This window comes from Perca fluviatilis, chromosome 10, assembly GCF_010015445.1.
Source record: "Perca fluviatilis chromosome 10, GENO_Pfluv_1.0, whole genome shotgun sequence".
In the NCBI taxonomy this organism is placed as follows: domain Eukaryota; kingdom Metazoa; phylum Chordata; class Actinopteri; order Perciformes; family Percidae; genus Perca; species Perca fluviatilis.
The window spans coordinates 21,485,428-21,500,909 of record NC_053121.1 but is presented as its reverse complement, the minus strand read 5'-3'; the positions used below and the strand labels follow the sequence as shown (position 1 = coordinate 21,500,909).

Here is a 15,482-nt window from a genome sequence, read left to right as displayed (position 1 = left end):
TCTAGCTACTGGATTGTGTGTGTGTGTGTGTGTGTGTGTGTGTGTGTGTGTGTGTGTGTGTGTGTGTGTGTGTGTGTGTGTGTGTTGTGTGTGTGTGTGTGTGTGTGTGTGTGTGTGTGTGTGTGTGTGACGGGCTATTTCTTATTCTGAGAGTGCGGTGTAAAGCTATCTATCTTAGTTCCGCCTACTGTAGGTTCGAAGTCCGCGGATTTTTATTCGGGATGTGTAAACCAACTACTTCCTTCTTTGTAAATCACTGCAGCGTTTCCTCATTCTCAGAGTCAAAGCAGCACTCTGACTGAAGTCAAAGGGGGGTAAAGCTTATCAGTGTAGGTTTATAGACCAATATTCATCTCAGACTAAAGACTCTTTGAGACCTGCTCAAGGAAATAACAAGGAACAAAACTTTCTCAGGATCAGACTGAAGTGTTTATTCAACACTAATGACAGACAGAAGTGAAGTGGGCCAAAGCTGAACGGAACCAAGGTCAGAAGAAACACAGACATTTAGCTGGACGATGTCTGTGCCAGCCAGAGTTGTCCACAAGAGGAGGGCGACTATCACAGATCTGCCTCTCTACTACTCTGGACAACTGCTGAAGAAACTCACCAAAGAGAAGGTTAGGATGAAGATGGAAAAAGCCATGCAGACAAATGTGTATACAAGAAAATAAGAGAGGACTAATGGGTAATAAATGGTGATGTTTAATATGAGGTTTTATGACTGCATTAAATTCCGTTTAATTTGTGAATGTTGTGTCAAGAGCAGATGTCCAAATTGACAACTTTTGATTTTCAGGATTTTAAGAAATACTACGGAGAGCTCCGTGGAGCCACACTCTTTCTGTACAAAGATGACACACAGGATACAGTAAGCAAATATGTAACAGCAGCATTGTGATTTACAAAATAACAAATTAATAAATGTTTCATTAAAGGTGAATTTAACAATTTTTTCCCAAAGAATAGATGTACAGTGTTAAGTATTGTAAACAACGACAACACTTTTGAAGGGCTGTAAGAACATAGGTGACACAAAAGCCATGGTACACTGAAGAACAGAAACACAGTTCTGTTTTTATTTTAACCATTTCATAAGTCACTCCCCTTTTAGATCAATTAATACACATTTTGTAGATCAAGCATGTGTCTGAAAACAAGTTTTAATTTGTGTTTGCTTACTCTGTCAGTACACAGAGAAGCTGGACCTGGAGAAGCTGAAGTCCATGAAGTTAGAGTCTCCCTATCAGAGGAAAGCACCAACTATTTTCACTCTCACCCTGGACACAGAGGAGGTGCAGCTAAAGGTGTGATTTTTCTCCCATCAGCGCCATAAAAAAATAAAAAACAGAAAGGAATTTATAAAAACTTTCAATTTACAAAGAAATATTATATGTCACATAACCAAAATAACTGCTGTTATGTTATTACTGTACAGATGGACAACTCTGACACAGGAGAAGAGTGGAGGGGTTACATCCTAACTGTGGTCAATGTAAGAAAACACAAACCTATAAACTTAAAGACACACTCTGATTGGTTGATGTGGGAGTGTGTGTTGCTGCTGATAAGGAATATTGCTGAGTGCTCGTACAAATAGCAAAAACAAACCCTTAAAGTCTGAGTTCAAATCTGCATTAACCTGCAAAAGTATTTAACTGTACATCACTATGTAGGTCAACTTCACAACGTATCATTGTTTATTTTCTTATAGTCTTTTTGAAAATAATTATTTTCTGTGTGTGATACTTTACCTAGTTGACCCACAAAGTCAAACTTAACAAACAACAGGAAACAATTTCCTGGTTAATAATTAGACAATAATTTGGCTCATGATGCTTGGAGGGAAAAACTCAAAGTAAAGCTGATAACGACAGTAAGGTTACGAACAACTAAGCAGCGATGTCTTGAAACTGAAAATAAAGATCCAGATAATCTAGTAGAGTAAAGAACATACAGTATGTGACAAAAAGACAGTCAGTAAATGTGTAGGGGTGGGTGTGTGCAGCTGTTTTTGGTCTGTATCTTTTTTGTTTTCTTGCAACATTACTGAGTAAACACAGGTCACAGACAGGGGGTGCCAGAATAGGGTGTTCATGGGGCCACTGCCCCCAATCTTACATTATTATAAATTATTATCATATTGTTTATTTATTATCATATTGACATTATCATACTATATAATTACAAATCTTCAGTATAGACCAATTCGTAGCTTAATCCCTGTGAGTAAAGGGAGCCAACGTGTTTAGGTTTTATGCAAATTACTGTTCCTTAATTGGACTTTCGGCACATGCCAGCCAACCAGGCAGTCAGCATGCACGTTTTAAAAGTTTACAAAAATTGGTACTTGTTCAAGTGAAGTCTCTGGTCCATCTACCGCCACACACACACACACACACACACACACACACACACACACACACACACACACACACACACACACACACACACACACACACACACACACACACACACACACTCTGTTGTTATTATTGTTATTATTGACTGGTGCTGAGAGAATGTTAAGGCACATTGTATTTCATTGTTGTGGTACTTCGCATATGCATATGACAATAAACTTGAACTGGACTGAACACACACACACACACACACACACACACACACACACACACACACACACAACCTTTGAAATTAATCTGGCACCATGTTCCTGGAAGAGTTGATACATTTGATTTCTCAGAGTAAGTCAGAGAAGAAATTACAACCAAATACCAGGATGTATGTTCTAACCTGTTACAAATTGCGTAAATAAATAATGATGTCAGTAATAACAGTGTTGACAAGGTCTGTTTCCCCTGCAGAAAAAAATTCCCAGAAAGCTGCAGCTGCTGCCTGGCCAGATGTTACTGCTGCAGGAGGCTCTGGATCAGGAGAGGAAAAGAAAGCCCCCCATAGCACGTCCACCGCTCCCACCCCGACCATCCTTCCTCCCCTCACCCTCAGCCTCACCCATCCCTCCACTGCCCAAAGACAAGCCTGGCCACAGCGCCCCTGACATTCCTGTGTAAGTTCCAGAAACAAAGGCTGTAACACAGCATGAAAAATACAACTACAAGTGGTTATTAGACTGTTTTTTTGAGGACTTTTGACATCACTGAAAGTTTATCCCTTGCTATTATCATAAACTGATGAACATGTTCTCATCCCTTGCCCTCTGAAAAATACACCTGTACCTGTATTACCTTCAATGGCAATGAGCAAGTGTTTTTTTTCTTTTCTTTGATTCTTGCAGATGTTTCTATAGTGTGACTCGGCAGGAGGCTGAGCAAATGTTGGAGGCAAACCCGGAGTATGGAGGCATCATCCTCCGCCCGTCCACTCTGGCCAACAACTACGCCTTGACTCTTAGACAACTGACGCCCAGGTCTGTCTGAAATGTACCACTGACTACAGAATAATGCAGGAATTTAATTTTAGGTTGATCTTTTCAAGTAGCATCAGGTCCATTTTTGCCTCACAGAAAGCTTTTGCCATCATTCTTTCATCACATCAATATGAATCTTTGGTTTTATAGTTTTTATATCAGTGCTGTATAACTCATTATATTATGCACATGTAAATCATATGACACATACATGTACAGGAAGAGAAGTGTCCACCAGGAAATAATAAAAAACTAATAACTTTGATTTATATAGCACCTTTTACAAATTAATAATTTGAATAATAATGAATCATTTGTTTTGTTTTGTAAAAAAAGTCAAAATGACAAAGGTTTTTTCTCAACTCAAGAGAGACTGTAGAATCAACAGGGTCTTATTACTGTAACAAATTCCCTCATTAGCATATGTATGATTTGCACGTTAGTGTAATGTAACTATAATATCATAAAATAAGATAAGCCTTTATTAATCCCCAGAGTGGAAATTCGGTTGTTACAGCAGCACAGACAGCAATTGTACAGATAATAAAATGGATATAAAGAACTAAAATACAGTAAGAATAGAATAACAATAAAAAAATAGAAATCTACACAAGAACATATGGAGACAAAAGTGGTAAAGTAACGTGATAGTGCTATGGTGACAGTGACAGTAGTGATATATTAGCAGCATAATAAGTCAACAGTGTACACCAGACTGATGATATGATTAAATAATAACACTTAGTTATATATGATAAATGATGATGGTATGGGATATAAGAGATAGTATGAGGTGAAAGATATCCTGACGATCAGTAACAGTGAGTTGCTACAGCTGATAAAGGGATGAACACATGGATAGGCGTTTGTTTTTGTTCATTTCCATTCGTTTACATTTCATATAAAATATACAAAATGTGTGGCTGTTTATGAAAGGCCCAGTCAGCAGTTAGCAAATAATCCTCCTCTTGCATGTGTTTCAGTGGGCCCGTCATGAAGAACTACAGAGTGGCCTCCACAAACTCAGGGTTTGTCATTGAACTGGACACAGCAGTAAGCCCCACACAGCTCTGTAACATTATCTTCTTCTCCTTCTTGCTTGTCTTCATGAGTCCTGTTCTCTGTAGGTGATGGTCTCCTCCTTGAATGATGTACTTAAATACTTCCTTGAAAAGACAGAGTACCGCCTTCATCCCTATATGCCATCTCAGCCCTACGACACTTGCATCAGTGAGAAGAATTTCATTTCATTTCATCTCAATTCAATTCAATTTTATTTGTAGTGTCAAATCACAACAGGAGTTATCTCAGGGCACTTTACAGTAGGTCCAGACCACATAATAATATACAAAGACCCAATAAGTAGTACATAAGTACATAACAATGTTTATGCGTGTGTTCAACAGATGCGTCACCTGCTCCCAAGTGTGTCAACATCACCTCACCTACACCTAAAACAGTACCTAAGGCACAAGTGGCACCTACGCTGCGTTCACAGAACAAAGAAGAGCTTCTGCTGCCTCCAACCAAGGAGGATGGTGAATACGTGATTCCTGATGATCAGTGTCCTGATCACAACCTAAGGCTAGGTGAGAATGAATAAATATTTTGTTTTACCATCAGCTCTTATTATCAGAGCTGCTTTAAGTTTGTGTCAAGGTGTACGTATGAGCGAGTAAAGTCGATTGTAACAGTAAGTGAGTAACAGTTGTATGTTTTTGTCTAAACTAGTTCAGTTAGATGGAGAACTTCGGGATGTTTTAAAGTTTCGGAGAGAAAACTTGTACACTGCATCTGACAAGGAGGAAATCACCACATATGAGAATCAAACCACAGGAAAATCCCCATCATGCACCGTGCAATGGGCCACGAGGAATGCAGCAGAATGAGGCATCTAGGCCTACTGTTGTTGCTCAGTAAGTCTGCTCATTTAATATTCAACTTTAAATGTCAGCTGAGAGATAACATGCTGCCCGGTGGATTTGATAAACTGCTGCAACCTTAAGTGCCTTTCAGAAATGCACTGGGCAAAATTAGAAATGTGGGGCCGTTAAATGAAAATCAATCTCATAAAGTAGGGGTCTCAAACTCAAAGTATCTGGATTGTTCTCTCTCTTGTTTGTTTCTTAGTTTAGTGTGTTAGAATGCTAATTTGCTAATCAGCACTAAACACAAAGTACTGCTAAGGCAGATGGAAATGTCATTACTTTTGCTAATATTTAGTCATAATCCAAAGTATTGTCTGGACAATCTAAAGAAGAAAAATCAGGGGATCGAAATGATTACAATTCATTCTTTGTGGAACATGAATGTCTGTACCAAATATCTCAGCAATCCATCCAATTGTTGTTTAGATATTACAATAAAAAACATATATATTTCAACCTCATGGTGAAAACTAGGGGAAAAGTCAGGATTACCAAATAAGAAAAGATTTATTTGCTGCCCATATTTACCAATAGCCACCATTACCAATTGAAGATACATGTTTTTTCACATTGCAACAGTATAACATAAACACAGAATATTATTAAGGTACAGTACAGGCCAAAAGTTTGGACACACCTTCTCATTCAATGCGTTTCCTTTTTATTTTCATGACTATTTACATTGTAGATTCTCACTGAAGGCATCAAAACTATGAATGAACACATATGGAATTATGTACTTAACAAAAAAGTATGAAATAACTGAAAACATGTCTTATATTTTAGATTCTTCAAAGTAGCCACCCTTTGCTTTTTTATTAATAAGGGAAACAATTCCACTAATTAACCCTGACAAAGCACACCTGTGAAGTGAAAACCATTTCAGGTGACTACCTCATGAAGCTCATTGAGAGAACACCAAGGGTTTGCAGAGTTATCAAAAAAAGCAAAGGGTGGCTACTTTGAGGAATCTAAAATATAAGACATGTTTTCAGTTATTTCACACTTTTTTGTTAAGTACATAATTCCATATGTGTTCATTCATAGTTTTGATGCCTTCAGTGAGAATCTACAATGTAAATAGTCATGAAAATAAAGAAACACATTGAATGAGGTGTGTCCAAACTTTTGGCCTGTACTGTATTTTATCATCTTCTTGAAGTCCGACAGATAGCATTTGTGTGGAAATTGTGTCGAGAGATAACCGTTAAAGAGCTCGTTGATAGACATCTTCATCACCCAGATTTGAATAGATACTAATATGATTCCAAATAGGGCGAACGATTATTTTCATATTCATTATCAACAGCTCAAACCGATTGATCAATTACATGTGATACGGATGTTTGGAAGGGTATTTCTGATTTTGCTCAATGATTATCATTTAAAAGTGTAAAAATGAACATGTCAAAATTGCATGATACAATTATTGTACAGCTCTGAATGATTGTCCATTTTTTGATATGAAAGAATGATCAAACTGTAAAATACAAAACTACACATGTGAATCTGTGAAGCACTGAATTAAAAAAAACACTCCAGGATGATCATTATTCTTTATTTTTCACACATAGGAGTAAGCCAACATAAATGTTTCAAATGTTATAATCATATTTGTATAAGTTAAGTCCATTAAGATTGTATTTTCTTATTTTTCATCATTATCATGGAAAATGTTATAGGTTTAAAGTTTAAGGATCATTCATCACTCAATAAAGACAGCAAGACTGTGAAAAATGTTCAATTAAAAAAGAAAAACAAACTGTCTCCCTTTTGTCTCCTCCTTCACTTTAGTGTGATTCAGAGTACCTGTTTCCACCTCTTCTTATTTATCCCTCACACTTTTTATATTCTGGTCCTTTACACTCTGTTGTAGCAGCCTTCGTGTGAGAAAGACAAATAAAATATCTGTAATAACTTAACATCTCAGGATTCAAAAAAATAAAAACAGAATAAATTAAGAAGACTGTTGCACAATGAAGACACGCCTCCATTGTTGTTGTGACGACATTACTTCTCGGTGAGTGACAGCTGCAGGATCCTCTCCAGCTCATCCTCTTCCTCCTTTTGCTTCCTGCGACAAAATTAAGAAATAAAGCTCATCAGTCAGAACAATGACAGACCTGTGACTCTCTCACTCTCTCTCTCTCAGATTCCTCACCATAACTGAAGATTCATTACAAATGAAGAACTGCAGACTTCTAATTTCCTGATGGTATTCAGGCTACTACTTTAGGATACTTTATTACTTGTCCTGTCATTCTTAGGAACTTTAATACAAATTTCTGTATCATTGTTTTTTCATCATAATTCAGTGTTTTCTTCTCCCTGACGCTTGTCCATTGTTTTATTAGCTCTTTGGTTATTTTAACTGTGTACTTTTGTAACACCCCACTGTGTCACAGATGTTGTTGGTCACCCTACTGTGTCAAAAACAGAGTTTAAGATAGAAGAACAGACTGCAACACTTCCTATGTGGGCACACTTGGTTGAAAAATATATATAAAAAGGAGAAATAGAGGGTGAATTTCTAATACATTCCATTACAAATAAAATCCTTATTCTAATTTCTCATCTCTAATGTGGACTGCCTCTAAATGCTCTGGCACACTCCCACAGTCCAAAGACATGCAGGTCAGTTTGTGAATGACAGTCTGTCATTCACATATACTAGCCCTGTGATAGACTGGCAAACTGTCCAGGGTGAGAGTGACAGGGTGTACTTTGTCTCAGGTAAGCTAATGCATGGCAGATTCCTCCCGCCTCACCTGTCCATCTCCTCCTGTTCCCGGCACGATATCTCCATGGCGATACGCAGCTGCTCATCGAAGCTCGACGCCACACCGAAGTGTCCTGACAACCGCGGATTGGTCACTGTGCTGTAGGAGAGCGGGGAGTTGGTGGTGGGGCCCGACGGGGAGACAGAGGCAGGCAGGCTGGGGTCGACCGCGTCTTCTCCCTCTCTGCTGGCCAGCGAGATGGACAGAGACTCCTGGATTGCCCTGAGAAAAGAAAGAAATTAAGATATTTAGATTTAAACTGAAGTGTTATTAAACAAAGAAAGATATAACTGGGACGTTCACTGCTAGGCTTCATTACAGGATGACTGGGACTTGTGGTTCCCAAGAGAAGGTGGAAAGAAAAGGCTAATCACTGAACTCTTTATAGAGACGTTTAATTAAAATACTGCACAAGCCAGAGGTTTCCCTCAAAAAGAAATAATTACAAATATACATGAGTTAAACCTCATGATGGTTACAGTAACATCTAAAAATGTTCCCATTTAGAACAATTTCTGAAAGACTTTTACTTTAAGAATAGTTGATTTTTCATTTCTTATTTCTGATATTCTCGGTTCATAAAGTACAAAATCTAGAAAAAAATAACTTTTAAGAATTTACACAGAAGAATGAATATCTATCAACAGAGATATTGGAAAAAAAAAAGTCTCTGGTTTCTGTGCTTGACATCATCTTCCTCAATTCCTGGATGCTATTTTGCTCAATGCCTAAAACACAACTGATATACTCTGTTACCAGTAGAGTTCACTAGAGTAGCCTTCTCCCCAGTTTGAGCAGTGTGAACCTGCCTGTGAAGGAAACAAATAAAGTCTGATGGGCAGCTCACCTCTCCAGCTGAGAGTCTTCCTCATACAGCGGAGACGGGGGCACCGGGCGGCTGTTGGTCAGAGCCTCCCAAATGGTCACCTAAGAACCACACATAGGTGTTCAACAACTGGCTTTAGATGTAAATAAGGGAATAATCAATTTCCACATCTGACATGTAACTCTGAGACTGATTAGGAGTGCTTTGACTCTGACCTGGTCACTCTCTGTGCCGGCGTCCAGCAGGCTCTGCTGGATGGCGAACTGCAACAGGTTGTCATCCTCGTCCCTCATTGGCTCGCTGCGGCCTGGACCGAGGGTGGTGTAGTCTGCTGGGGGCTCAAACACCGAGGGGTCCACCTCACAGTGTAAGGGAGGGGGAGTCTGACCTGGGTGAAGATGGGTTACAGCATTACTGTACATGCAAGTACAAGGTATATCATTTCAGAAAATTACTCTCAAGCCTGAGCTCTTTTTTGGAAACAAACTACACCTGCCTTACATTTTTAAGTTTTCTCTAAACAAAAAAGGGAATGACAAAACTATATTATAATTAAAATATTCTGCACTTGACAGATAATTTGCTAAATTACTCTTCTACTATAAAAAATGTTTCAGAACAAGCTCATATTTGAATTCTAGGTCGTTGAAATATATTGGGTATTACTTAAAGTTATTTTATTACATTCATAAATAGTGTGCATTTACCAGCTTCTTCGGGGCCCTCTGTTGCGTGAACAGTCACAGAGCTGACCGGCTCATCGCAGCCACACAGGTTACTGAACGTCACTCTGGCATTCAACACGTGAAACAGGGGAATCTCTGGAGGACAGACAGTGAGTGTTTGAATGAGTTAAATGGCTGATCATTCCTGTAGCACCAGTGGGCAGTGGGAAGGAAAACACAAAGTAAGAATCATGAATGACGAGGCGTGTGATATGTAACGTCGCTCAGAGGTTCCGGTTGCTGTTCATCGATGCGACCGGAGTTTAACGTAAACACAAAGAAAGCGGAAGGTGAGGAACATCCGGACGAAAATGAGGGACATACGGCGGAACTTCTGGCGGCACCGGAACAATTCCGTAAATGAACCATCGTCGATCCAGACTGTTTCAGTTCCAACATGTCGATATAACACGCTACAGCTGTTATACAGAACTAAAGTGGTAGAGAATCAACGTGTTGGCTTGTACCCAGGTTTAATAAACTCAAGACATCCATCTAGCTACAAACAGGAAATGACCCACACTGTGGGACCTCTCATACCTATCTTGACAGGGAAGCCTGGTGGCAGGCGCAGGGTGATGAAGTCACGTAGCTTGGCAAAGTGGGCGTTGGAGATGGCCATGAGGTCGATGATGGGTGTCACCTGCTCAGCCAGAGACAGAGGGTGACTCTCACTCAACCACAGTGTCGCTTTAAACCTGGAGAGGAAACCGAGACGGACAGAGAGTTTTGAGCAAACTGGTCCACAAAGAAAGCTTTAAGTGCTGCTGCTTTTGGTGATGAACATTAGTGTTTCCATGGCTGCATTATACTTCTGGACTTTGCTGGTAAGCTCGACGGGACGTCCGATGTCCCGGCTGTTCAGGTTGAACTCCGGGTTGAAGTATTCCTCAGCTGTGATGGCTGTAGGGTTGTGAGGACTGGCACACTGGGACACGTTACTCTGACAGAAACACAGAGAGAGAGTTATAAGTGTTCATCAAAGAAAGCTGCAGGTGGTGTGGGTGGTGTGCGTGTGGATGTGATGCACAGGTACTGTGGAGACTCTTACCCCATTGTGAGCTGTATGTTGTTCAGCAATCCCCAGGAAGGACTGCAGAGGAGTCTTTGAGCCTGTGTGGGAATAATGTAGGGAGATCATCATCAATCTGCTCGGCATATTCACTTTATTTTGTGCTCCATGAGGAAGACAAGGGATACATCTGGAGCAACAACAACATCGTAACACATGGACAAGAACATAACTTTGTACTACAAAGTGATCGATTGATAGTTTATATCTCGTTTTTTTACAACTTATTCTTAAGTTAACTGAGGCTCAGATTTCTTTGCAGTTATTTTCTAGCCCAATAACACTCACTTTGACACAATATTGCTTTCCCACAACTATACTTATAAGAGCACACAGAGAGTGTGTGTGTGTGTTGTGTGTTGTGTGTTGTGTGTGTGTGTGTACCTTTGCTCCTCGACTTATCCTGGTCTGATAGATGCTCTGTCCTTGACCGAGTCACCAGCTCCACATTGGTGGCACTATAAACCTGGAACAGTGACACACAAAAGGAAAACACTCCTGACCACACAAAACTTGTTTTATTTTTTGTTGTTTTATTCAAGTAAAGCTCCTGTCAACACATGTGTTTGGGTAAGAGTCTCTCTTGGTCCATCTTTGAAAGAGCAAATGTAATTTTATTTAAAAAATATATTCTTTTTAGAAAAATCTTGCTATTGATCAAATAGTATGCATTACTACTCATACTCAAATTCAACTAAAGTAACTTCCAAATGGTCTAAAGTTCAGACAAGGTTGGCTGAGCGGTCGCTTACCTTAGCTTCATACCCGCTGACCACCTCACTCTTCTCAGAACGCCAGCCCCAGATTCCTGACTTGTTCCTAAACAAGCAAGAGATAAAGTAAGGCTCACGGCACAGAGGTAATCAGTATATGTATATTGTTAACTGTTGGGACGTAATGTATGTATTGTGGACACATCATGAGGGATGTGTAAGGAATAGGGGACGGAACGGGACGAGGCGCAAAGAACTGTAGCGAAGGGCAAGTCCGAACTGGATCTGGAACGTATGGGGCGAAAAAGCCCACGTTAAAAGTGCTGTTTAAAATGTTCAATGTGTTAATCTTTCCTGAACGCACGTTTTGACAAGCGTGGTTATCAAAAAAAAAAGGAAGACTGGTTAATTTCCAGCCCCGTTATAACCACTAACTCTGCTCGGTTGCATCTACAACACGTCTGCTTCCCCGCTCTTACCTAACACACACTTACACACACACACACACACTTACACACACACACTTACACACACACACTTACACACACACACACACACACACACACACACACACACACACACACACACACACACACACACACACACACACACACACACACACACACACACACACACACACACACACACACCTCTTAAAAGGAGCCGCAGCACCATTTTACAACAAATGCCTTATCGCGCTGATATGACCGAGCCCGACACAACCATAATTTCAAAATATCTGTCCGAACCTGACCCGAGGCCGACGGGTACCGACGTATCCATGCCTTAGTGAGGCAGATACCTGCACAACACAAACAAATCAAGTGTGATCTTGATGAAATGATTCTAGTCTGTAGCTGTACACATTATGCACTTACCGTTCAAACGCAATGTTGCGTGTGTTGAGGTGCGTGGAGACAATGGGCGATGTCAGTCTCTGGGCTGTGTTCTCCTGCGACGGCTGCATGGCTGCCAGGAGGGAGGGTGCGTCACGGGGAGACAACACGAGTGGCTCTGTGTACACCACCTGCTTCTCATGGTCCACCTCCATCACCACAGCGCCTTCATCTTCATCAGAGGAGCACATAAAGGACTCATTTAAGCCTCAAGTGGAGTTGTTTCCACATCTTTCAGGGTGGCTCCAAATCATCCACCCATCCATTAACCTCAGCTATTCAGTTATTTGTATGCATGTGATGCTGTTCTAGGAGCACACACACCTCCGCCCTTGAAGATATAGCTGCGTCGTCCTTTCAGCCAGGTCATGTGTTCGAAGCCCAAGAGGGTGGTGTCCACACGCAGGCACGAGCCGCTTTTCCACACCCTGTAGACGTCACTGGGACACACCTTCGACACCAAGGGCACTGAGAGGAAGATGGAAGGAGAGGAGAAGCAGTTCAGATACAAAAGGCAAACAGAATGAGGTAACCAAACAGGGAATGGGTGAAGTACAGTGTAAAGAAAAGCAAATTTATATGCAAGATGCAATGTTTTCTGGAAATGTTCTAACTTTAGCTTGTTACATAGCACTGCAACTAATGACTGTCTATTTTCATTATAGATTAATTCACTAATCATATACTTGTAAAGAAACTGTCAAAAGAAACACAAAGTATTCCATTTATAATCATTCAAAACAGAAAACCTGTACAAACTTTTTTTTTAAATGATGCAATGTAGTACTGAAGTTATTTGTAACTTAATTGATTTTATGTCAATTATGACTACACTGCTTTGTTAAACAAAAGACTAGGATTTGTAATAATTTAGATTGACATTAACACAGTCTGTAAATGTATTGCTCTAATTCATTAGTTATTGTAAAAAATACACATTAAAAGGCATTATCATGATAGATATATACACACACACACACACACACACACACAATAGTACAAAAATGTTTAGATGTAAAATGTAATTAACTGTTTACTTGAACATTTTCTGCAGATTAGATAAGGCAATGTAATCAAAACACAAGAAACCACATTACTGAGTAGTCCTGTTAAATACATTACAGATAAAACTTTAGGAAGGGTATCAGTAATTTGTAATGGGTTAAAGTTTGAAATTGACTAAGTGACAGCTGCTGTCAGGGGAGCTGTCCAACTACTGTGGTGCTGAAACTGAGCTCTGTAAAAACACATCATGAAACACACTCACCCCAACTGGTAAACTCCCATTTCATCTCCACATAGAAGTCCCGCGCCTGGATGAGACCAAGGTATGTTTGTACATAAACAAAAGGAAGAGCTCCATGTCATGTTACGTTTGTGCATCCTGATTCAGACAAGGTTGAGACTTGCAAACGTGTTGTGAACATACAGCGATCATTTAAAAAAAAAAAAAAAAAAAAAGATACACTGACAGCAGCCTAAACTAAACAAAACCTTTGCATAATTATTTAACAACGCTTTAGGGCGTGGTTGATGTGCTGCTTCGTGCAACAGGTAGAGTAGAGTTTAAGACCTGGAGGCTTAAATTTTTTAATCAAATGGCCGACTGTGGAACAATTTTACCTGTCTTAGTTTGCTGAGCAGCTCTGGGATGCCCGCCAATCTCTCAGTGGCACGTTTGTAGTCTCTGTACTGAAGCACCAGCTGAACCAGCTCAGGATCACCAGTGCTCACTGCCTCCTGCAAGACTGAAACATACATCCACATTTAATACCAGTATGTGCTTCTTTATTCCCTCAGCAGCCTCAGAACATGACACTGGGAGCCACAACAGAGCACTCACTGGCCCAGCCCTGTGCGTTGTTGTGTGTCGGGTCAGCTGCGTGCCGGAGCAGCACCCGGGTTGACTCCAAGTGGCCCAGACATACAGCCAGCTCCAGCGGGGTGCGCCCTCTCGGATCCAGGCGCTCTACATCCTGCTGCAGAACCAAACACACAAGCAGCATCAGCGCAATGCAGTGCGACATAACAGACCCATCTGGAACATACATCCACCAGCCAGCTCCAAAATAAACCTCCTAATTTACCTCTTTCTTCTGCAGCTCTCGGTCAAGCTCCAAGTACTGATTGTTCCACACAAGAAAATGCAGAGGAAACGCTTCTTGAGCCATGGTTGTCGTCCGCTTGACAGTTAAACAGTAGTAAAGCTTTGTTTGCAATATGACTTCTGCAGCCAACAGATTGCAGTGACACAACAGCAGACTGTAGCAACGAGTTCAGCGCTGAACGGCACAACTGGTTAGCTAGCGTTAGCTAGCTTAGTTAACGTCAGAAAAAAGGGTAAACGCTGCAAGTGTTTCACTGGAAAAACATGTCACTAAGCAAATCTATCCAAGTAGCTAACGCTAGGCAGCAAACCAAGTAGAATATTGTGCGTGCCTATTTAAATTAGTGGGCTGAGTTAGCCGCGCCAACTCAGCCCACTAATTTGATGTAGTTAACTACAGCTAGCTGAGCTAACGTTGGCTAACTGGCTAATAACATTGTTTCCTGCTCCTCTTGGCACCGGTTTTCCATTTTTCACAAAGCAAGGCAACTAATGTAGCGGGCCAGAAATGCACTTCCCAAGTCCGTTCATTTTCTTTCACGATGGATATGATCCGAAGAAAAGAAAATATGGGTGAAATCGCCGGCTGGTAAAGTTAGCTAGCTACCCCGCTGTTACTGCAACCACCCCCCCTGTTTATATTGCAGCGTTACGGTATCAAAATAAAGCGAGATACGGCCTTTATTCCAGTTTCACATCCAGGTCACTTGAGTTGAGGGCATCCGATATATGATGTAGGTGACAGCTGCTGCCGGTAGCACTCAGTCCTGAACGATCATTAAACCAGACCACATTTGTCAAGCTGCTGTGCAACACGCAGCTTTGTTACGATGAAGTCTATTAACAGCTGCAGCAGCGTTCTTTATTTATTTTTGACGTCATTTTATTTCCAGGTTATGGTGAACGAAGCTGGGTGGAGCCGGGGAGGAGCTGAGATCTGATCCTACAATTCAAATAAACCACAGCAGTATTAACAGGAAAAGGGGCTATACTTGTAGTCCAAATTGACATTTACTTGATGTATCTCTTCCACTCCCAGTGACAATA

The 15,482-nt window shown here is 40.6% G+C and overlaps 2 protein-coding genes across 3 annotated transcripts; one reads left to right on the top strand and one right to left on the bottom strand.

Moving 5' to 3' along the window:
- The first annotated feature begins 269 nt into the window (after positions 1-269).
- Positions 270-6,016, top strand: LOC120566376 (signal-transducing adaptor protein 1-like). Of its 2 annotated transcripts, none has more exons than XM_039812765.1 (10): positions 270-620; positions 800-871; positions 1,191-1,307; positions 1,439-1,495; positions 2,826-3,028; positions 3,257-3,388; positions 4,372-4,441; positions 4,516-4,618; positions 4,795-4,977; positions 5,120-6,016. In XM_039812765.1, exons 1-10 carry the CDS (start codon positions 519-521, stop codon positions 5,275-5,277), a joined length of 1,197 nt encoding a protein of 398 aa, XP_039668699.1. In that variant the 5' UTR covers positions 270-518; the 3' UTR covers positions 5,278-6,016. The 2 variants fall into 2 exon arrangements, with proteins under 2 accessions (XP_039668699.1, XP_039668700.1); XM_039812766.1 differs by having other exon boundaries at positions 518-688.
- An 842-nt stretch (positions 6,017-6,858) lies between these two features.
- Positions 6,859-15,277, bottom strand: ankrd13d (ankyrin repeat domain 13 family, member D). Its single transcript, XM_039814467.1, has 16 exons — positions 14,416-15,277; positions 14,172-14,307; positions 13,952-14,076; positions 13,596-13,641; positions 12,653-12,796; positions 12,311-12,500; positions 11,472-11,538; positions 11,104-11,185; positions 10,699-10,760; positions 10,460-10,590; positions 10,188-10,345; positions 9,630-9,743; positions 9,138-9,310; positions 8,944-9,023; positions 8,085-8,318; positions 6,859-7,390 (listed from the first exon to the last, which is right to left on the bottom strand). The coding sequence occupies exons 1-16, from the start codon at positions 14,497-14,499 to the stop codon at positions 7,327-7,329; spliced, it is 1,890 nt and encodes a 629-aa protein (XP_039670401.1). The 5' UTR covers positions 14,500-15,277; the 3' UTR covers positions 6,859-7,326.
- Positions 15,278-15,482: the final 205 nt, after the last annotated feature.